The sequence below is a fragment of the Rhineura floridana genome, chromosome 2 (genome assembly GCF_030035675.1).
Source record: "Rhineura floridana isolate rRhiFlo1 chromosome 2, rRhiFlo1.hap2, whole genome shotgun sequence".
NCBI lineage: Eukaryota > Metazoa > Chordata > Lepidosauria > Squamata > Rhineuridae > Rhineura > Rhineura floridana.
In genome coordinates, this window is record NC_084481.1 from 40,862,032 (window position 1) to 40,885,729 (window position 23,698).

At 45.6% G+C, this 23,698-nt stretch overlaps 2 protein-coding genes and 2 long non-coding RNA genes across 5 annotated transcripts in view; 2 read left to right on the plus strand and 2 right to left on the minus strand.

Annotated features, from left to right (window-relative positions):
* Positions 1-15,404, minus strand: part of HOXD3 (homeobox D3) — a 57,224-nt gene extending 41,820 nt beyond the window's left edge. The window contains exon 1 of the mRNA XM_061608396.1: positions 15,242-15,404. The gene's annotated coding sequence lies outside the window, so the exon portion shown is untranslated. The remainder of the gene's footprint in view (positions 1-15,241) is intronic.
* On the plus strand, positions 11,985-13,741 carry LOC133378121 (uncharacterized). Its single transcript, XR_009760866.1, has 3 exons — positions 11,985-12,060; positions 12,746-12,781; positions 13,349-13,741. It is a non-coding gene; the product is annotated as an uncharacterized LOC133378121 (long non-coding RNA).
* On the plus strand, positions 14,683-18,628 carry LOC133376380 (uncharacterized). The gene is made up of 2 exons (XR_009760464.1): positions 14,683-15,658; positions 16,554-18,628. It is a non-coding gene; the product is annotated as an uncharacterized LOC133376380 (long non-coding RNA).
* A 2,169-nt stretch (positions 18,629-20,797) lies between these two features.
* On the minus strand, positions 20,798-23,697 carry HOXD8 (homeobox D8). Of its 2 annotated transcripts, none has more exons than XM_061608402.1 (3): positions 23,623-23,697; positions 22,461-23,426; positions 20,798-21,649 (listed from the first exon to the last, which is right to left on the minus strand). In XM_061608402.1, the coding sequence occupies exons 2-3, from the start codon at positions 23,044-23,046 to the stop codon at positions 21,354-21,356; spliced, it is 882 nt and encodes a 293-aa protein (XP_061464386.1). In that variant the 5' UTR covers positions 23,047-23,426; positions 23,623-23,697; the 3' UTR covers positions 20,798-21,353. The 2 variants fall into 2 exon arrangements, with proteins under 2 accessions (XP_061464386.1, XP_061464385.1); XM_061608401.1 differs by having other exon boundaries at positions 20,798-21,652.
* Between the last annotated feature and the right edge of the window lies 1 nt (position 23,698).

Consider the following 23,698-nt stretch of genomic DNA (forward strand, 5'->3'; position numbering starts at 1 on the left):
TACATGGATTATTGGCCTGATCCAGCAGGCTCTTCTTATGTTCTTAAGTTATTTTGGCACCTGAGGCAGAAAACCCACAAACACCCCCTCCAACCAACAATAATTACATAATTTAAATAACTTGCCCTTTCGTGAAAACCAAAACCAGCTGACTGATATAGCTGCATTACTGTATCCAATGACAGGGCTCTTTCTGCCCTAATTACAAAATTAGAGGCACCTGGATTCAAATCTCTTTGTAAGTCTCTCTCTCTGCCCTAGAAAAACTTCCTCCTGATCTCAGAAGTGTGCTGCTTAGTTGTTCCTCTGAGATAAAATAAATGCACTCTATACATGTTCAGAGGCACCCAGCTCTTCAGGATTTCCTGGCTCCAGCCTTAGCAAAAGAAACACGTTCTGTTGCCCAGCTCTAGTGACTGGCCTCAAGTCAAATGCTTTGTAAATATAAAATAGCATCTAGTTGTGGTCCTTTTTTCTGTAAGAAGAAGCCCATTATGAAGTTAGTAAAATGCTGGGTTTAATATGTCTTTTAAAAAAGAAAGTTTCTGCATTGAGGGCCACAATTAAGGAAGGAAGGAACCATTTTCTAAATGGTCATCAAAGGTAATGGGGTTCATTAGTGACGATATTCACAGAAAAGGGAAATAGTAAATCATATTAGGAACGGAGGGATCTAGTTCACAGAGGACTTCTGAGACCCAGTTCAGAAGCTTTCTCTGACAGGCAGAAAGAAATGCGGTGGGAATAGATTCTTCTGCTACTACTACAACCACTACTGTACAAGCTTTGGACTAAATCAGAATAAACTCGTACTGGGTAGTGATCAAAATGCCAGCACAAATGACTTGGCTATTTCTCAAAAGGGTAAGTGCATAAGAAGTCGGTTCAGCTCCTTGGCGTCACCCACAAAATTTAGGATAAATGCACCCAGTGGAAATTGGCAAGGGGCTTAAGGCTCAGAAACCACAAAAAAAGGAGGAAATAAGGCAAATGAGCTGTGGGAGGAGATGACGTGGCCTTTCATTAAGTGTGGTCAAGCATACATCAGCAGAGAGGGTTCTCAGGTGAAAAATCAGAAGTTTGAAAAATGGTTCCGTTCAAAGCGGATTAGTACTATGAAGTGCCTTCAAAAGGCCTGGGCTTAAGAAGGCACGTGAAAAGGAAATAATTTATTATTTATTATTTCAATTTATATACCGCCCTTAGCAAAATAGCTCTCAGGGCGGTGAACAAACATAAGAGTTTCCCTTTTATCCCCATTCCCTACAAGGAAGCAGAACAGAATCTCCACCCCTGGATAATAACACAATAAGATCCGAGTCAACATCAAATTAATAACTTGGTGTTAACCTACACAAGATTCAAAGCCAATGAAATAGGATCTCTTGTCAAGTTATGCAAGGAAGCCTACTGGTTCATTTATTAACCAATCTGTAGCTCGATCCCGAAGGCATTTTACTACCTGGAAAAGAAGTCCAGTTGTCTTTAACAGAAAGAAATGGCTGCCTGGAACCTGAGCTTTTGGATCTCAGGTTTTATGCCTGCTTTTGGGGGGACAATGGGGGTGATATCCAACTCAGAGCGGATCCACAGAAATCAATGGACTCAACCACATTACTCCAATTATTACAAACGGTCTGCTCCCAGTATAAGTAATATTGGATATCACCCCAGTTCAAAAATGTACATTTTGGAAATCTGGTGCTCTCTCTGCCCATCTGCTGTAGCTGCAAAGGCGGAAGGAGTTGGGGTGGGGGAAAGTCCAGCTGAAGTCTCTTTTACTCCTTTTTTGCCCTTTGTAGGACTGCTTTCAACAAAGCTAGCTGTGTCACCCCTTACTTTAAATTCTATAATTTAATTACATCAAATCTTACAGCTATGCACATTCTCCTTACAAACTAGGGCTGCAATCCTAATCACGATTGCTAGGGAGTAAATCCTGTCGAACTCAGTGGAGTTTATTCCCTAGGCTCGTGACCCACGACTGCAGTGACTGGAGAATACGTTCAATTCAGATCATTCTGGCTTGCCTCTAACTAAATGATGTGATTGATCAGACAAGATTCTGCAGCAGGAGGCAGGAAACAGGAGGCAGATTTCTGTTGGAAAACACTAGCCAGGTTTTGAGTTTCACAAAGGGAAAATTCCAAAAACTCCTAATAAGAAGCTGGCATAGCTTCCCAGCGTATGGTCTTTTGACCAACAGAAATTTGCTGTGGTCACCCATTTTTGTGTTTCTCATGGCAAGGAGCCTTGCATTTATTTAGGCTACTTTACAATCAACTCTTGATGGTGTTAAACATTCATGTTGATCAAGACCATTTTCTGAGGACAAAGGAACTGCTAATTGCGTTGCTGAATTAGGTAAGGCTGTTTCCAACAGCTACTCATAATCAGGGAAAGAAGATTATGGCCTTCCCATGCATGTCTTATCCAGCGTTTGGTACTCACAGGTATACTGCCTCTGAACTTGGAGGGTTCTGCTTAGCTATCAGAATGATGCCCATCTCAGAGAATAAGCTAAGTGAAACCAGAGAGCTAGGTCAGGGTGGGAACTGAATTTTTAAGGATCCTATGCACACTTTCCTGGGAGTAAGCTCAATTAAACTCAGTGTTGGAAGTGGGTCAAGAGCAAATCCTGTTTTGTTCTTTTGTTTAAGCTCCAAAGGGAAGATAGGGCTAGGGTCCTCCAGACGGATAGGCTTTGTTTATATTTTACCTGTGATGCTCTGACTGACTTCCTTCTGTTGCTAGACTGTTACGTCTTTAGGGAAGCTTACCTGCCCCTCCTTCTTCCAACCTTTCCCTTCCTTTGTTCCTCTGACTGTCTGGGAGAGAGGAGACATCCCTTTGTCTCTGCTCTCTCCAAACCATGAGGCTAACTCCTGCACCTGGGCATTATGCCTCCAACTTAGTTAGTTAGAACTAGGTATGCTTTTCTATATACTGTGTATTTCTATAAATAAAGTAGCTTTTCTTATTTTACTAAGTCTCCAGTCTCAGTGATGCTGATGCAGGGTAAAAGCCTGCTTTCTTAGGTAAACGCACGCACACGCTGGCACACTCACATTTCAACATCTGCTGTTACTCTACTGCTGTTGTGTTGCTTTAAACGAAATTAAGCACACAAATTACACACAGCGCAACAAGGGTTATGGGCCCAGCAAACAAAGTTGAATGCAAGTTGTAGCTTAAGCTAAAAGTGCTTGTGCATAATTTACAAGGGAGACTTTAAGTTAGAAAGAAAAGCAGAACAAAGATAGAAAGGATGGCTGAAGTATCAACACTCAAGAGACGCGTTCGAAGGCTGGAAAAGATATCTACAAATTATGGGATATAAGGTTCACAGCCCTCCTCGAAGGAGAAGACTTGAAAGGAATTCTGACTGATCCTGAACCATTGGCTGAGGATGTGAATGCAACAGCTTCATGGAGATGTAAGCATGCAAAAGTAAAATCCCTGCTTATTTCTGCTCTATCAGATGAAGCATTAAATTTCTGTGCAGGATGTAACAGTGTAAAGGAAATGTATCACAAACTTGGAGAAGTCTATAACAAGAAAACAAAGAGCCACATTATGTTTCTTTACAAAGAGTTATTTACTCTGAAGGAGACTGCTGAAAGGGGCAGTCTGAATAAATACATAGAAAAGTTTTCAGAACTTTTTGCAAAATTGGAAATATGTGGCAGATTTCTGGATGAAGAATTAAAGAAAGGATTGCTTTTAAGCTCTCTTAATCAGGATCATAAATTAATTTCCTGCGTGCTAGAAAATTCTGATCAAAGTCTGAGTCAGCTTATATTGTATTTAAAAGACCAGGACTTTCGGGAAAGGCAGGAAATGGAGGCTGTGCCTGAGCAAGCAAACTTTACTATGGGGAGAAACAAACAAACAAAAGGTAGCCACATGAGTCACCACCCCAATCCACAAAAGGGGGAAGAGAGATGGAATTTGTATTTTAAATGTGACTCTCCAAAACATTTTCAAAGGGAAAGTGATAGGTGGCAGACAACTCCAAAGCTTGACTTCAAACGAGAAGCTCCCAGCCAAACTTGGCAGAGAAAGCCAAAAACAGAGACTTATAGCTATGTGTCTTATCATGAAGGTAAGAGTGATTGTAAAAGCAGATTTTTAATTGACTCAGGATCCACCTCGCATATCATAATTGATAGAAACCTGTTTAAAAGTTTTAAAAGTCACAAGCAAAAGATACTTGCAGCGTCTGGACAAGAAATTTTCTGTGAAGGAATTGGTACAGTTGAATTGTTATGCAGAGTGCCACATGGGCAAAGAAAGAGAACTGAAAAGCTGTCTCTGTGTTCCAGATTTTAAGGACAATTTAATGTGTGGCTAGAATAATGGAGTTTGGAGGTGAACTTCATATGAGTGGAGAATTTTGCCATGTTCTAGATAAAGGAGTAATAAGTTGCACTGCAAAAGTGAAAAATGGACTTTTAATTTTAGAATACTTAGAAACCATGCATGCAGATGTGGTCAAGGAAAGCAGTGATTCTGAATGCTTGCATATCTGGCATAGAAGGATGGGACATGCCAGCCTAACTAGAATTACTACTCTAGAGAAAGAGAATTTGGCAAGAGGCATTAGAGTGAGACAATGCAATTGTACACAAAGTTGCGAGTGCCGCATTAAAACTAAAAGTATGAGACCAAAATTTCCTAAGAAAAGTGAGTGGAAAACCACTGATCTTTGTGGGCCAATGAGAATGCCCTCCCAAGGTGGAAATTTATACATGCTGACTTTTATAAATGACTACACCAGGTATACTACCATGTATCTAATAAAGGAGAAAAGTCAAGTACTTCAAAAACTGAAGGAATGTATGTTAGGATTGTGTCCAACAAATTTGGCAGAAAGACACAGATCATAAGATCTGACAATGGAGGGGAGTATGAGTCTAGAGCTATGGTAGACTTTCTCCGTGAGGAAGGCATAGAGCACCAGACCACAATTGCATACAATCCAGAGCAGAATGGGGTCTCGGAGAGAATGAACAGGACCCTTGAACAAATGGTTCATTCCCTGCTGGAAGATGCACATTTACCAAAGCAGTAGTGGGGAGAAGCTGTGGTTACTGCCACTTACCTGCAGAACCAACTTCCTGCATCTGCAACCAACAAAACACCATTTGAACTGTGGCATGATACCAAGTATGTCACACCTTCGTGTATTTGGGTGCAAGGCCTTTGTGCACATCCCAAAGGAAAAGAGATCCAAACTTGACAACACTGCCAGGGAAGTAATATTTATTGGACATTCTCCAACACAGAAGAGATACAGAGTAATAGATCCCCAAACTGGCAAAGTTGAAGTATGCAGAGCTGTCCATTTTGATGAAAGAAAGTGTGCACACCAACCAGAAGGGGTGCCACACCAAAGAGATGACAGCGAAAAGGAAGAAGGTATAACAACACACCTGCAGAGGAAGATGAGGAATCTGAGCCACAAGAGCCAATAGAGCCAGAAGAAGCATCAGAGCCAGAAGGGGCAGCAGAAGCACCAGCACCCAGATGCTCTGAATGCACCAACAGAGGTGTACCACCAGAGAGACTTGCTCACCTCATAAGAGATGAACTTCCAGAGCCAGAGACCTGGAAAGAGATTGAAGCCTTACCCAAAGCCGAAGCTGAGAGGTGGAGGCAGACAGCCAAGCAACAGCTGGAATCTCTACACCAAAGTGAGACTTGGACACTAACCAAGCTTCCTCAAGGAAAGAAAGCTGCAGGCTACAAGAGGAAATTCAAGAAAAAGCCACATGCTAAAGAAAAGTCTGTATATCAATACTGTTACCAAGCTAGATGTGGTGGTAGACTGGGATACCTGTGCTGAAAAACCAGCTCACCAACCAAAATGGACTGGGAAGCAAGCAAGGATGCAACAGACTCTTGGAGTCAGAAGGGGTGAGTTCACGCACCAAGTGAAGCACCCACCTACCGCAGAGGACCGGTCAAGATGGAGTATTGTCCAGCAGAAGATATGACTGCAGACGCTCTCACGAAGGCATTGCAAAGTCCAGGCATTGCAAGCTGCGAGACAAGACGAATCTCGAGGACTGAACCAAACACTCGTTGAGAAGGGGTGTTGGAAGTGGGGCAAGAGCAACTCCTGTTTTGTTCTTTTGTTTGTGCTGCAGAGGGAATATAGAGCTAGGATCCTTCAGATGGATAGGCTTTGTTTATATTTTACCTGTGATGCTCTGACTGACTTCCTTCTGTCGCTAGACTGTTACGTCTTTAGGGACGCTTACCTGCCCCTCCTCCTTCCTCTCTTTCCCTTCCTTTGTTCCTCTGACTGTCCGGGAGAGAGGTGACATCCTTTTGTCTCTGCTCTCTCCAAGCCATGAGGCTAACTCCTACACCTGGGCATTATACCTCCAACTTAGTTAGTTAGAACTAGATATGCTTTTCTATCTACTATGTATTTCTATAAATAAAGTAGCTTTTCTTATTTTACTAAGTCTCCAGTCTCAATGATGCTGATGCAGGATAAAAGCCTGCTTTCTTAGGTAAATGCATGCACATGCTGGCACACTCGCATTTCAACATCTGCTGTTACTCTGCTGCTGTTGTGTTGCTTTAAACTAAATTAAGCACACAAATTACACACAGTGCAACACTTAGTGGGGCTAACATCTGAGGAGATGCCACACAGGAAGCTGCCTCATAACGAATCAGGCCAATGGTCCATCTAGCTTAGTGTTGTCTACACTGAGTGGCAGTGGCTCTCCAGGGTTTTAGACAGGAGACATTCCCAGCCCTGGAGATGCCAAGGACTGAACCATCTGCATGCAAAGCAGATGCTCTACACTGAGCCACAGCCCTTCCCCTTATTACAGGACAGCATTATAAAAGCAGGTGCTCTGACCCAGGAAAGAAGAGCAAAAGCCACTGATGGAAACCACAAGCTTGAATACGAGGGCAGTGAACTATCAATTGCACATACAAATGGGGGGGGAGGAAATGGTTGTCTGGCACAGAAGGTCAGTCTAGGCCAAGTACTTGTGTCTTGACTGTGGAAGATGAACCTTGAAAGAGTCAAATGAATGAGGCTGGGAGTTGGGGGGGCTGCTGGGACAGACAGAAAGAAAGGCTAGACATCAATTTGCTTTTATCACCTCCTTTTGGGGAGACCACAAGCCAATAGACGGGATCCTTACAGCACTACAGAAATAAGAGACCGTTGAGAGGAACGGCTGTCATTTTAGGGGCCATCAGAGATCAAAGGGAAAGCAAAGGAAGCAGGAGAAAAACAGCAACTTCAAAGATCAGGCTGATGATGATCCCGTGAAATAACTAGCTGTGACCACTTGCTTGCCATGGTACAAAAGGCCCTCTATATAGACTCATAAACAGAGGCTGCACTTGAGGGTCGAGGAGGCTGGCTGGTGACATTTTAAATGGCACTGGTCTGTGGGAGACCCGGGCAGTGTAGTGTGATAGTGAGAGGCCATTTCATTTGTGATTTTTAAATGGGTAGCTGTAATACCTCTTTGGTCTGGTCTAAAAGAGGTCTGACAGTCCCTCTCCACCCACAGGTATGCGGGTGAAATGAGACTGAAAAGAAAAGAAGGCAGGGCGTATGAGCATTACCGGTGTGGCAGTCCTGAGCACCTTGACATACCATCCCATTTAATTCAATGGGATTTACTTTTAAATGGACATGGATAGAACCAGACTGTGGAAGGACAAAGGCATGGCAAATGAACAAAGGTGTGGCTCCCCATTGACCTCAATAGCCTGCCCTAGCAGATCTGCTCTCTGATCTCAAATCTGCAGAGTGATCCTATTATATTTACTCAGAAGCAACTTCTCACTGAATTCAGTGGAATGTGCTCCCAAAGGACTGTACATAGGATTATAACATTCCATCTCAATCTTATGAACTCATGGAGGTTTAGGCTGCAAACCCTTGTCCATTCACATGGGAATAAGCCCAGCTGAACTGACTCACTTCTGAATGAATATGTATAGGATTGTCCTGTTAATATAACTTTCTTGAGTGGAGTGCCACTGACTGACAATTTTGAGTGTTGGGCCAGAAGGAACCAGATAAAAGTCAACAAATATGAAAGTGAAATCCTGCATTTAGGTACTAAGAATTAAAGGCACATATATAGGATGGGAGGGACCCAGCTTGGCAGCAAACATACAAAAACTACCTAGGTGCCTTAGCTGATCATAAACTATACATAGGCCAGCAATATGATGCAGCTGCTTAGAAAAAAATCCTAATGCAAGTTTAGGATGTATTTGTCAGAGAGTGGCGAAGCTGGGAACGGAGATTTCTGAGTGAGCCTATATGTGTGTTTGAATCTTTGCTAAAGATTACACCTTCCCTGCAAATTAGTCAGACAGAGACTTTAAGCTTTAAAATAAGGAATAACTACTTTATTCTGGAAGTACATACTTGATAGGAAAGAGTCCTATATCTAATTAACTAGCTATGTTGGAGATGCAAACACTAAGCCTAGTGTTTGCCCTCATGCTTGAGGAGAGGGAGAGACAAAGAAAATATGTCTGCTCTCCCTCACAAGAGAAAGAAGAAGAAGGAAGGAGGGAAGGAGATGTGATCAACATCCTATGCATATCACTCTAGCAGGAAGGAAGAGACAGCAGGAGATCAAAGGACAGGTATAGCCTAGCAACCAAGAGGTCTCCTCTCTAGCTACCCTTTTTAACCCCTTGCAGCCTCAACCCACAAGTTGGAGTTGAACCACATATTCCAACAATATTAACAGCAGCATAATGTGCAGATCAAAAGATAGTTCCACTATATTCTGTGCTAGTCAGACTGCATCTGGAGTACTGTACTGACAAGTTTGAGTGTGGTCAGCGGAGGGTGACCTAGATGGTGAATGGTCTGGGAATCAAGTCCAATGAGGGACCATTGAACAATCAAGGGCAGGGTTAGCTTAGAAAAAAAGTTTAAGGAGGGACGGAATAGCGGTCTTCAAATATCCGTAGGGCTTCCATGCAGAATATGGAACAGGCTTGTTCTCTGTTGTTCCAGAGGACAGGACTAGAACTAATGGGTGGAAATTGCAGATGTTGGCTAAACATTAGGAAAACTAAAACAGCTATTCAACAGTGCAACAGGGTGCCTCCAGAGGTGGTGGCAGACCCTCCTTTGCTGGGAGGAGAGATTGGACAGCCATCTATCAGGGATTCTGACAATGAATCCTGCATTGCAGATCCTACACTGAGGGGGGGGGGCTGGACTAGAAGACTTCAGAATTCCCTTCCAACTACTGTATGATTCTGTCAGGGCTCAGAAATGCAGAACATTCTGAAACTAGTTTTTCTGCTTGTGCTTCTCCCCCCCCCCAAAAAAAAGAATCTGGCAACTGTAGTTTGTTTCTTTTTTTAGAATGCTAAGAATCAAAGTGTCCCAGCCTCTCATGGAACTACAACTCCCAAAATTTGCAACTGTTTAGGCATGTAGTTTAAGCAAGAGGCTACTCTGCCAAATAAAGGGGCCTTTTTTTAAAATAGTGACCCTTGCTCTCTATTGTGGGTGGAGCGGGGCAAGACATTATTGTAGAGATCTAGGATTTCGTATCCTTCTCCTTGAAGCTGCTGAAAAGCTGAGAGAGCTTTTCAGAGCGTCCTGCGAGTCCTCGGCATCGCAGTTCTGCAGCCCTTCAAGTGTGTGGACCCCTGCACGGTAATAGATCAGCAGAGTCACTGCCGTTGCTCTCAAGCAGGTCTTAAGAAGCAAGCGCTGCCAGGCTTGTCCTATAGCGCCTTCTCCTGGACGAGTGGCTAGACAACAAAGTGGCTCTTCATATTCATACAACGGGGGCGGGTTGGGGGAACGAGGGTCTCCTTGAGACATCTGATCCCAAATCAGATATAACAGGATTAGAGAGCTGGGAGACGAAGGAAAATTAGCGATTGTTAGAAGTAACAGGGAATCCCTTCTGGGAAATAACTACGCGAGGATGAAACAGCTCCTAGGGGCTTTCCTCGACAAACCAGGGCAAATTCTCAGCTGTTCAGATTTAGGATTATACTGTCCCTTGCCTTCAGAGTCCTCTACCAGTCCTACCAGTCCTCTGCCTAGGAGTGTGCGCGACCGCAGGATTGCAAGCTTAACGCCCAAGGGATCTTCTTTCCCCTTCATTCCATTAAAGCACATATGCATAAGATGAAAGCATACTTTAAAGCTTAAGTATTGTTCCCCTTAACTCAATATTAAAGAGTTACTTATTTTAAGAGCTGAAAGACAAGCCCGCTGCTCCTCTGAACAAGTTTCGCTCCAGCCTCTGAGCAGGAAACGCATTGCGGAGCTGATGCTTTGTTCGCTGAGACTTGAACGCCTAGGTTGAGGTTCTGAGAAAAGCAGCTGAGAATATGCCCAGATTGTTTAAGGGATATGAGAAAAGGAATCGCATGTATAGAGCTCTCAGGTTCAATGGGACTGCGCGAGCCAGGCGGTGCTGCGTCCAACACAGGACGCAATGAAAGGAATACGAGGAACTAGCAAACAGGAAGGCAGAAAATGCTGGCGTCGTTTCAAAGGCAAATCGGGGCGCTAACACCACTCGGGGAGCGCTACCGAATTCTGACACCCTTCCTGACCCCTCGAGTAGTGCCACTGGCTTCAACAGCACTCCCTTGAGCAACAAGTAAGGTCGTTCTCTGTTCTGCTCAGAGTGAAGAGAGAGGCCTGTATGTTTGGCCCATTACAGAGCCAGTCAGTCCGACAGGTCGAAACAACTGATATCAAACAACAACAAGCCAAAGTGAACGGCCCACACCTCTTTCCAGCTAATGATCTAGTACCGTTCGTCTTGACATGCAGGAGTTTTTAAACCAGGCTTAACTGCCTGCGAGGTTGTGGGCTTGCGGCCCAGGGCTGCTGCAGGGAGAAGCTCCTTGCTTGCGTGCTAGTAACCGTGAGCGGCACTGCAGCGTCATTGTTCTTTACCCCACCGCAGCCTCCCCACCCCGTTAGAGGTCCTCATGATGGCACTTTGAAATGGACCGTCATAAAAGAATTTCAGATGATTATTTTCAAGCCTCAGAGTTTGGCTAATTCGTTCCCAAAGTATGGATTGCTGCCTGTTTGTTTGGGAGAATGATTGGCCGTCAGAGGAGCCAGCCAAAACCTGCAATCCTATCTTGATTTTGTTGGAAGTGGGGCAAGAGCAACTCCTGTTTGGGTTCTTTCTGCATTCCAAAAGGAAGCTAGAGTTATGGTCCAAACTGGCTAGGCTTGCCTACCTGTACCTGTGCTCTTCCCTAGCCTAATTTCCTCCCCTTGTAAACTGTTAGTCTCAGGGAAGCTGACCTCACTTCTGACCCTCCTTCCTGTTTACCTTCTTTTCTTCTACTGTTCAAGGAGAGAGGGGACATCTGTCTTTGTTCTCTCCCCTGAACCATGAGGGCAATACCTAAGTCTGGGCACTGCGCCTCCAACTTTGTTGGTTAGAACAAGGTATGCCTTTCCTATCTACTATGCATTTCTATAAATCAAGTAGATTTTTCTTATTTTACTAAGTCTTAAGTCTCAGTGATTTAAATGCAGGGTAAAAGCCTGCTTCTAAGGTACATACACACACTGGCACACACACATCTCAGACCGCTGACATCTCTGCATACAGCATGACAGGTATCTGGATACAGCTCTCCATCCATCCTCACTTTATGTGGGTAAAGGATAGCACACTCCTGAACAATAATGCTCCCCAGAGAATGTAAAGCTTCAGTTATCATCACAAGGAGCTCTGAAACAGTGCACTGTTTTTCTTCCTAAAGTGCTGGGCTCCACCTCTTACTTCCAGCTTTTTTGAAATCTCCTCAACCCACTTTTCCCTTTCCAGTGGAGAGGTTTTACAAGCCTCTGCACGCCCCACCCGCCTGTCCTCAATAGGTAAATGATTCTCCTCTAACTCACACAGGTTTCATGTAGATTGCCTGCCTTGCTTCCTCTTTGGAAGATTTTGAAAGGGAGGATTTCCCCTCCCATCCAATTAAACTTAGTCATTTGATTATAGTTCCTCTTTAAGGAAGAGGCAGCTTTTCAAAAGGGGCTTGAGGGTAAGTGATCTTAAGGGGATCTTGTGCTGGGGCTGATGTTATTTTCTGTGTTAAGCGCTCTGTCCATTCGACCAAATGAACCGTTTATGGCGGCGACTCTTTCCTCCCTCTCTTCCCCCGCCCCACATTCACTTCCTGTTTTTTAGCTCTTACACTAGCAGGAGCAGCATTCAGTGCCGCAATGCAGTAGAGCTGTAAATACCTTTAACAGCTGCCTGCCAACCAAGGAGTGAAATACTGTCTTTGTTCGGATTCTCTCTCCCACCCCCAGCTCCAAGCCCTCATAAAGCAGTCTATTTTCACTGGTGTGTACGTGTGTGTATGAACACCACAATACACGGTAGATTTTTAGAGCTTTGAGGTGAGTGTATATTTAAATACGTTGAGCGTTATTTCCCACCCCCAGTGCACAAAAGGTCTGAACAGCACAGGAGTATGTGGCTCTTCTCCACCAATAAAATGACTTTTTCTTATATCAGTTTTCTTTACACAAATTGATCCCTTGTTTTGCACTTTAAGCGAGAGTGGATTAAGCTACCTACATTGGCCACTGAGGAAAGAAAATCCCCTCTTTTGCGGTCCTAAAGGGTCTTTTTATGAACTATTCTTCTTTTGAGAGAGAGAAATTGAACGAGTTAGCCAGCAATCCCAACCATAACACTTTCTCAATTTCAATTAATTTCAGAGGAGCTTCTCATTGAACTCAGTGGCTTTCACAGAGGTAGGACGATCGAGCTACAAGTATGTTTAGGATTACGGTCTAAGGTGGGGAAATGCCGAACTGAAATCAATGGGACGTTCTTCCAACCAGTGGAATGTATTTAGAATCAGGATTCTGGGGGCAGTGTTTGTTTTTTAAGTTCCATGCACTATCCACTGAACCAACGGACATATTTTGTTCCAGTCTAGTTATCAAGTATACACGATATTATTTTATTCTATTAAATGGAAGTACTTTATCTTGGGTTATGGATTCTTCTGGGTGTACCATCGAATAAATCCTATTGCGAAACAGACGTGAGAATTAAGAATTCAAAAGCAAAGACCCCGATCTACGGTCTACAATGTGTCTCCTTCCTAGCTGTATAATAAACGCAGTGAAAAGGCCACACTTACCGGGAAATGGAGGCGCAATATAAGCGGGCGACTTAAGTATGCATGCATGAGTATTTGTGTTTGAAATGGTTTGCGACTTTCTGCTATAAACTGTAGCCATTAAACTGGAATCATAAACCGTGCAAGTTTGTAATGGTCTTTTACTTTGGGCACCCCCCCTAATTTTCTCTAGACTGGGTGCTAATCACTCTGAAGCCTGCATTCTATAGAGCTGACTGAAAAATAGGAAAAGCTGGGTTCAATCGATTACATGGTAATCTCCAGCGACTCACCGGAGGGATCTACCAAGTGTCTCCTATAAACATTTCAGCATAAATTTTGACTCTTCACAAGATTAAGACGTGTTCTTCTCTTCAGTGAATTGTTCGACCACTCCGGAAGATAAAGTATTTATTTATAGGAGGATAGCTCCGAAACAAAACTGGTGTAGCAGCAACATTTTAAAAAGTGTTTTTTATGTATGTACAAATCACATTGTGAAAACCTATTTTCGGGAAGATAATAAAAGACATTCTGGAAGCAGATAATTTTCTTTAATGAGTTTTTTTTCTAATTGTATCTAGACCGGACAACAGCTCCACCCCGCTTTTTAAAATGAGGTGACAATTCAGCGTTATATTTCAAATAGAAAGAAAGGCTCCTAAAGCTAAGGAGCAACAATGAATAAAGTTCTAGAGAAAAGAGAAAATCCAGTCTGCAACCTCATGTATGCTTACTTGACAGTAAGTCTCAGTGAAGTCATTTGTTTACCGCCAAGTAAACATGGAGAGGACTGGGATATCATGAACTACGTTCATTTTTTCCTCCTCTCCAGAATCGTTGCTCCGAAAATAAACACAATGAATCCTCAGCTCACCCTGCACATAGACAGAAAAATAGACAGGTAGCTACTCTCTCTTCGTTCAATTAGGCGCAATCGATGGCAAACCTATTTTTGAAACGTCTGAGCACTACGGTGATGGCATCCTCCCTGTAGACTAGAATAATCCACAATGCATTTACTCCAGAAGCAGCTGTCCTGTGACCAAAGAGTAAGTGCCTGGTTACGTTGCAGCCATATTGGCGTCTGTTTAAACGGAACACGTTAGCTACCGCGGAGCACACATTACAGGCATCCGTTGTTGATAACAAGGCACAAGATCGGATATTTCAATCACCCCGCTAAAAATCTGACAGACGTAGAAAACCGAGTAGCCATCACTCCAGCCATCCCAGAAATGTTGCATGTATCTGAGAGTACTGCATAATCATTCCCCACCCCCCAAAATAGAGCTTCAACCATCCCCTTATGAGCCCATTACTGCAAAAAAATTGGCTTTTGTTTTGCAAGCAAAACCCAAAGCAGGCTCGGGTTTTGCAGATATCTTAGTCGGATTAAAAATCGGGTTCCTGTGCCTAGGCATGCCTAAGACATCCTTAGCGCAGAAGAAGCCACATATCTTAAGCAAGTCTCCACGTAGCAAATCTAGGAGCAGAACGCGCTCAGTTTTGCTTATTATTAATGACCCGGATGAGGGAGGGGGAAAACCACCTGTTGACAATTAGAGGCATGCGGATGGAATCCTAGGACGAGGATAAAACATCAAAGGAGGCGGGGGAGGCAGTGCTGAGAAGAGCACAACTAGAAACTGAGTGACATCTCTGCCCAAATCGTTTTTCGCTCCTTTGACATTGTCTAGTCTCTCGAATTTCCTCTTGAACTCCCCTGAAAACCTACACCTGCCTCCCCAGCCTCGGAAGAGGCATGAAACCAGCCGAGGGAGCCGCAGTTTCAACAGTCAAGCCCTTTGGAAAGTGTTTTCGAGGGGGTGCAGGACAGGTGTCAGGAAGGGCAGCTAGGCGCTTCAAAGCTTCCCCCCATCTGGCAGTGCCCCGGCTAGGTGGTGGCCGCCACAGCCTGGGCGAAGCCGGCTTCTTCCGAGGATGGGCGCCAGCGTCTCCCACTTTCTTTTATGACTTCTGGGGGTCATTCTCCGGCGTCTGAGCGAAAGGGGGAAGCCACGAAGGCGAGTCAGGAAGAGTATGGAGGGAAGGGAAAGGGGGAAAGGGGGAGTAAATCCCTTACCCGTTCGCTGCCCCGGTAGAAGGGCGAGGAGCCCAGACGTATCCCTGTAATCCATTACGAGCAGCCTTCGGTAGCAATCCGAGTCCCCTGCCAAGCGGAAAAGCCCAGACAGGCAGGTAGGAGAGACAGCTCGCTAGATAAGCAAGCTGCCTCGCTGGCAAAGGCAAGGGAGCTCTGCCTCCCCTCCCCTCCCCTCCCCTCCCCACCCCACGCGCGCGCCTCCCTCCCTCCCCGCCTACCCGAACCCTTCCCCGCACTCTGCGTCTCTCTTACGCCTGGAAACAGGCAGGGGAGCGGAGGAGGACTGGTGAGTGCCTGTCTGGGTGCGCCTGGGTTGTTTTGAAGAGTCTGGAACTCGAGTGGATCGGTACCCACGCCTCATGGTAGCGTTCGCAGGACACCTCGTCGGAGACAAAGGTTAGAGAAAGACGGGCAGAGGCTCTGGGCAAGGCAGAATGCGCGGGGGGGGGATTCGCCGGGGAAATCAGGAAGGGGAAAGCAGGGGGGAGGGAGGGGGGAAAGGCCGTGAAAGCCATCAGCGCTCGCACATGACCAGGCGCAGCCAATGACGTGCGTAAAAGGTCTATTACCGAGTTGTAAATTTTCTTCAAACAAAAAGGAATTTACTGCAATTCCTTGCGGGTTTTTTTGTAACCCAGACTCCTACAAACACTGGGTTTTGTTTCTTTCCGCTCTCTCGCTCTCTCTCCTTACACCCACCCTCGCCGCCACCACCTTTCCGTTTTCCTGGCCTGACTCAGAGAGCCTGCCTGTGGAGGACGGCTAACCCACGCAGCCCAAAGCCCCGGAGAGACGCTCCGGTGCCCAAAAGCTGCAGAGGAAAGCCTGACTCCAATCGGCAGCGTCTTTATCTGACCGGGTCCGAACATAACCGCTTAAGTCCCCTTGCCTGTGTGCAATGCAGAAGTATGTTTGTTTGTTTTTAAAAAGTCTATTTGGTACAGGCAATAAATAAATAGTAATAATAAAGTCTAGCAGGCAAGGACTCTCTCGCTGGGTGCTATTTATATACGTTCCTCCTAGGCCACTCGACGACCTCGTTCTCCGACCCTCCGTGCCAAGTTTTCTAAGGAGGCCCCGGCGTGGGGAGAGTTAGGGGAATACTCCAGTGAAACTAAGCTCGTCAAAAAAACAGTGCTGCCCAGCTGCTTGAACCCGCCGCGTAGTAGCGGAAGCAGCTCGAGAGGCTGGTCACCTTTCCGATGGTTCTGTTCATGGGCATTTCAGTGTTTGGAGTAACAAACCAAAGCTACCCGCTCGTATCAATGCATGGATATCTTTCTTGTTGCAGGAAAGGCCTCTCTCGAAGATCCCCGGGCCCTAATGCGCATGGAACTGGACGAGCGAAGTCCAACAAACCCTCGTTTGGCGACACATCCATTCATTTGCAACGCTGGAGAAGGCGCCGGGAATTCTATGCTCCGAAAAAGAAGCAAGAGTTCAACTGGATGGACGATTAGAAAAAATGTGGGGGTGGAGGTGGGGGGTGGAGAGAGAAAACATGCCCTCCAAAGTTTAAAACTGACTCCTCTCGAACGTTAAGTCTCAGAGCAGTCGATACACCCTGTCTTGTGTCTGTCTTGTGCCTCATTCGCTTACAGTGCTATTTATTCAGGTTTGTTCCTTTTCCTTGCTGCATACCTAACCACACTTTCTAAGAAGTAAGACTCCTCGAACGCTCCTCCACATGCAGCTGAGTGAACGGGGGTGTAAGCTGCTGCCATGTTGCAGCAGGCGTGTGGTTCCTAGGCAAAAAACACTCCCTTTAACCCTGATCTATTATTTGGATCTGAAGTGTGATTGACATCGGTGACACTTTCTTCCAAGGAATCATACCAAGCTGGGGGTGGTAGCGGGAAGCCGGAATATTGGCCTCTGTCGATCCCGCAAGAGTCAGCTATCCAAACTGGCTTTACCTGGATTTTGCTGCCTCCCACTGTGACTCAAAAGTCGCCTTTTAATACTTGGCGAATTCCTCCCATTATTTATGACCATATTGTGCGGTTAGGGTGTAAGCGCCTTCTGTTTGAAAGCGATGCTCCTGGCATTTGGACATGTTCAGACTCACTTGAGATTTGCTTCCAAGTCAGCAGTGCAATAAGGGTCGGTTTGCATGTCTGAAATGTGGGGGTTTTATCTTAAAGGACTGCATGGCAACTCGGTAAACTGGATTTCAACCCGTTTCCAAAATGGCCGCTTCTCCGTAAATGTTCTGGATCGACAGACTCTAGAGCAGTGTTATGTCTGATGGCATTAATTAGAATTGTCATTCATGGTGAATTGTGGATGGAAATATATCGATTAAATACATTATAAAGTACACTTACAAACATTAGGAAATACATTATACAGTGCGCTTTTAAATATCTTCAGGAGAACATTCGTGTAGCATATATTAGCAATTCTCTCCTATCTTGTCTTCAGGCATTTTAATCCAATTTTGGAATTAACATTGGATAAATACTGGATACTCTCTTTTTCTAGTTGAAAGGGTTTTTCGGTTGAGATGCTCAAAATTGCCTCTCCCTCCCCTAGGGCTTCACTTAACTAAGCCTTGCCATTCATTGCAAACGTATTGATATTTTACTAATAATGTCTACAAATATTTAACATGTATATTTACTGGGTTTGTTTGTTTGTTTGTTTGTTTTTAAGTCACAATCTGGAAGTTCATTTGTCTTGCATCCGCATAACTAATCGCAGACTGACCACTGAGCTGTTTTGCCGCATTTATGCAAATCAATGCACCAAATTGTTTGCTTCACAGTTCCCTCCCCCCCTTTTTGCCGCAGTTCCTCTACGTGGACGAGTTCCCTGCCCACTAGGGCGCTGACGGTGGAATGCGGTGCAAGGAATGCGTTTGGTTCGGGAAGGGGCTTCTTTCTGAATGCGAAAAGAGCCTCGGAAATTATAGCTGCAGGGAGTATCTTTCCCTTTCTTTGTAGCTAGCCGATTTCACCCCAACGTAACTGTACATATTTCCCAAGAAAAGAATTCGACCAGAGCCAATATTAATGCACAAGCACACAGCAAAAAAGTCACAGTGAACAAGACTCATTCTCGGTGTGTGTGGGGTGGTGGTGGTTGAAGGAGGCATCATCTTATTAAGGCGCGATCCTCCCAATTCTAGTTAAGTGAGAAAAGAATTTGACCTGGTATATATATCCTTACTAAAAGCCTTGTTTTACTTCGCTTCCTGTAGCAGCAGAATAGCAAAGTTAATTTGCTTCAAGCGGCTTCATATGAGTAAAATTAAAATTAAAATTAAAAAAAATCACTGGCCGCCTCCAAGGCTGATAATAGCAGCGGGCGGGATTCAGCTAGAGAACTTCTGCACAGATTTAGCGCAGTGGAAGAGCAACAGAATTACGTGGAATTAATCGTAACTAACTGGATTGCTATCCAAAGGAGTTCGTCATTACTAATTTTTGCTGGAGTGTGCCATCTACATATGGGCCATTTCATGCACAAGGCACTAGTGTGTGTACTGGGGGATGGGCACCACACCGTTTGAAGGCCATTCTCTTCAGCAACACACACTTTGAGACTTCTTGGGCCAGAATGCTGTTTCTTTAATTTATCTGCATGGTTTGCGATTGAGAAGTCCCATCTTCAAAACGGCAGAGAGAATTCTGGTCGTTTCCTCACATCATGTGCGGAGATAGGAATACCTTATTGTAGCGTAAGGCTGCAGGCCAGCGCTCGGTGAGGCTCTTAAATAGACACCATTGAAGTGAATGGGATTTGACAGCATTAACCACGCTCAGGATTGGCAAAAAAGAAGAAAAGAAAGAAAATCAGTCGTTTTTGTCACCTGTAACGGGAGTGGAGTGCGGGAGAGCGAGAGAGATTCCCTTTTTGCTGTAAAAGGAAAAAAAACCCTCTCCTAGAGAAACAGTGTGTAAAAATGTATAAACCAACAAGGTTTTCACGTGTTTTTCAGAATGCCACCCCCGTTTTTAGTCATCTTTCTACCGCTCGATGCCATGCAGTGTTTTCAATAATTTATACCTTTTTTATGTTTTAATATTTAAAGTTGTCCGCTTTCTGCCAAATAAAAGCATAGACGTTGGACACAATCCAGAGAATGCTGGCACACTTCGAGCCCGCTAGAATCAATGGCGCTTCAGCCCACGAGTGGATTGTTGCACATATTGGCTACAAGCCAAGGGGGAATTAGGCGCTCTTACACAACTGCCTCATTTAAAATGCTTAAACACGCTTGTCTCTATGCCGAGATTATCGGCAGTAACTTTATATAGTTCTGTTAGATCTGGGGACTCTACCCACTAGGAATCCAAATACTGTGGTGGTTTTCCGTTCTCTTCATTAATTGGCTTCTCCCATTCTGAAGCCTCAAAGTGGTTAACAAAGAGAGTGCACTGTCGAATCGCGCCGCCGTCGTTAACGCAAATCTCCTTCAAATATCGTCTCATCCATTCAGACATAGGCAAACTCCTGTCTCACAGCTTCATCCCCTCTTTGAAAATGGAAAATGGACTGCCTTCAAGTCGATCCCGACTTATGGCGACCCTGTAAGTAGGGTTTTCATGGTAATGGAGATTCAGAGGCGGTTTACCATTGCCTTCCTCTGAGGCTGAGAGGCAGTGACTGGCCCAAGGACACCCAGTGAGCTTCATGGCTGTGTGGAGATTCGAACCTGGTCTTCCAGGTCGTAGTCCAACACTCTAACCACTACGCCACACTGGCTCTCTCATCCCCTCTTTACTGTAGCGATAATACTGACCTCCTACTTTACAGGGATGTTGTAATGATCGCACAGATAAATGTGTAAACCACGGTTAGAACTACTATTACCACTACTAATATCACTACTACTACTACTACTACCAGTATCTGCAATCAGAGTAGTTTTTCCTACACCTGTAAGCACTATTATGGATGTTTTATTTTGTACGTCACCCAGAGTGGCTGGATAACCAGCCAGATGGGCGACTAATAAATTCAATAAATAAATAAAATATTATCTCAACTGCTAAAATCTGGCCAGGATAAGGATGAAATATCGCACATATCGAAATCAAGGGAATAAAATTAAAACATTGCTGCATTAAAAAAAATTAAAATAATACCATCATAATATTTAGAAGAAAGGAATGAGGAGTGTTTTTATAATAATAATAATAATAATAATAATAATTTTCCAATAGGTGAACCAACTCAATAAGTAAACCAAGGCTAAGTGCATTTAAGGATTGCTGCAGGAAATGGGCAGATGAGTCTGCGCACTAGGCGAGTCACCCAAATCCTTTACTCTGAGAGTCGCCGACAAAATCCTAGAGCAATCAATAGGAGTAACAGGAAAGTTTTAACCCTGAATACTTGAACAACATGGCTTCTTGGTTGTTGGGGCATTCCCCTAACAAAACTGTGCTTAGCTTATTTGGAATAAGGTGGCTCATGTCGCATTGCTTTCTCCAATCCCATTCACACTGTATTATGGACCCCAATGAGTTTTCAAAAGGTAGACAGAAGCCAGGAAGAAAAACCTGAAGATTAATATTACAGTGGAATCAGTTTTATTTTATTTCAATCAATTACCGATAATTCAGTAACAATGTTCCATTAAAATATTTCCTTCTTCCCTCTCCCCCTCCACAATCATGAGAACGTCTTCGTTAATTTACTTTACAAGAAAGAAGTTAGAAGGAAAGTTTGAGAGAGAGAGAGAGAGAGAGAGAGAGAGATTACAAGTGCACTTGTTTGATTTGATTCCTAAATCATTGGATATGTCTGATATTGTCCCCAATAGAAAACCCACGTACAAAATTGGTACAGTTTTCGGTATCAAATTCCAGGTGAATTCCAGGCAGGGAAAAGCAGCAATCGCGGCGGAGCAGCAGCAACAGCAGCAGCAGCAGCAGCAGCAGGCAGTTGACACTCCAGCTAAGGGGCCTTGTGCAGTAACAAATAAAATAAAACTCTCACCTAGCACAGAAACGTCATAAGGTAGTTTAAAAGTCAAGGTAGGGCCCTTGCAAGAAAAGTGCCTGAGTAAGCATTTAGGCAGGCCAGGAAAAGAGCCCGCTCCATTGTCCTTCGCCGAGGTTTCGGAGCGAGGAGAAGAACTTCAATTCGTCGGGCCTTCCGCTCTTTCTCCTAGATCCTCCTGGACTTCCTTTTTGGCTTCCCCTCCTTCCTTTCCTTCTTGCTTGGCGGCTGGGAATTTGTCTTTGTTGTTTTCTTTTTTCCACTTCATCCTCCTGTTCTGAAACCAGATCTTGACCTGCCTTTCTGTGAGTCCTAGAGCATGGGAGACCTCGATCCTTCTTTTCCTGGTCAGGTAGGGGTTAAAAAGGAACTCCTTTTCCAGCTCGAGAGTCTGGAAGCGACTGTAGGTTTGCCTTCCTCTCCGCCTACCAGGAGCTGCTATTTGGAAGAAAACAAAACAAAAAGCACAGGATTTCGTTAAAACGAAAATCCAAAGCAAGCAAAAACTACCCCTGCACGCACAACACCTCACGACCGGCGCGTATAGACCCGAAGGACACCCTCTGCTTGTTTACTACTCGGAAATAAGTCCCAAACGGTCTTCCTGAATGATGCGCTAGGGAGCAAATGCCATTTAACTCCGTGGGATCTACTATCTACTCCACACCATAGGCTGAGACTCGTGGGTTCAAGCCAGCCGCATACTAGCTCATAAATTTGAATGGAGGCAGCAGACAGAGCGATCCTATGTCTGTTTATTCAGAAATAAATCCCACTATATTCAGTAGGGCTTTCTCCCTAGTAAGTAGGTTAAGGACTGCAGCCTAGACCTGTTTAAATCCAAGAACTCCCAATTAACCGGCGGGTATACGGAAAACGGTACCCTGTGAAAATCACTTAATTCGACTTCTGTAGACTTGTCGGGTTGGTTTAATCCCGGAATTAATAATATTTGTGGTTTAAGTGCTCCAGTACGTGATGGGATCAGAGCGGTGGAGAGAAATGGTATAAAGTGTCTTAGAACCCGGAATAATAACAGTAACAACACTTGGGAGTTATGGGGGGGGAGAACCTGAATTAGGGATAAAAACTGGATTGTGATTTATTTTGGGGAGGGGAGAAGGCACAGAGGGGTCTACCGTAACCAAGGGAAGAAAGACAGAAAGACAGACAGGACAGGAGGAGGCAGCGGCTGATTGCCACCGCACGGGAGGGGAAAGGAGGGGAATTTCGCTCGCGTCCCAACCTTGTGGTCTCATCCAGGGAAACATTGGCGAAGGAGACGCGCCCTGATTTAAGTGCTCTGGTTGTTCGCCAAGATTAGCGCTGGACGATTTACAGTCTGGATACTGGACCAGCTCGGCCTCTTGGTGCGTCGTAAAAATCGGCTGTCTCTGTAAGTGATCGTATCCGTAAAACTTGGCGGGCTCCCCCGGACAAGGCAAGCCAGCGCAGGGGCCTGGCGGGGCCAACGGAGGAGGAGGAGGCGTCTGCTGCTGGTGGTGGTAGGCTGAGGGGCTCCCCCCGGCCAGGTGCTGCTGCTGGTGGTGGTGATGGTGGTGGTGGTAGTATTCCGGGCCGCTGCTGCCTGAGCCGGGCCCAGGAGGAGGTTGCGGCGGAGGGAAGCCTGAGGAGGAGGCGGCGGCGGCGGCAGCGGCGGCAGCCGCAGCGCTGTTCCCGTAGAGCAAGGCGGCGGCTGCGGCCGCGGCGGGCGCAAAGTGACAGTCGTAGTAAGCGGGATTGATGGGCGGCTCGCCCCCTCCTCCTGCCGCCGCCGCCGCCGCCGCCGCCTTGTACTTGGAGTAGAGTGGATTGACGAAGTAGGAGCTCATCGGAAGGCGGCGGCTGGGGGGGGGGGGCGAGCGGAGGCTCCACCACCACCACCACCAGCAGCAAGAGGAGGAGCAGCGCTAGCGCCGCAGCAGCAAGGCTAGCTGAGGCCGACGACCCGCGGCCTCCCGCCTCGCTACTCCTTCCTTACTCCCACCTTACTCAGCCGAGCGCTGCTGGGGCTGCTGCCGCCGCTGCAGACGGCTGCGCAGGGGACCCGAGCTGGGATGGAATCGCTGCCCGACTGACCTGCCTCACTGCTTTTACTATTTCCTATTAGGCACACACAGGCAGCGCCGCCGCCGCAGCCACACACTCACATGGGCCGGAGTTCAGGGCATGGCAGGAGGAGAGCTTGTTGGCTTCGGTTGACACTCACCTCCTGAGGCAGAAAAAGAACCCGGGAGAAAGAAATAAAGAACGAAAGAAAGAACAACCCCAGCCAGCCATTAAAAGCTTGCCCCACCGGCTGCTCAGGCAAGCGGCCCCCCTCGCCCCCCATTCCCCGCTTCAGCCGCTTCCCCCGCCCCCCAGGTATGAATGCTGATCTGGAAGGGCATGTTTTCTCTGAAACTCACCGAGCAGAAAGAAAGGGAGAGAGATCCGGGCTAGATAAAGAGTAAGCTTGGACTTGTTTGGCAGGAATGCCGACTG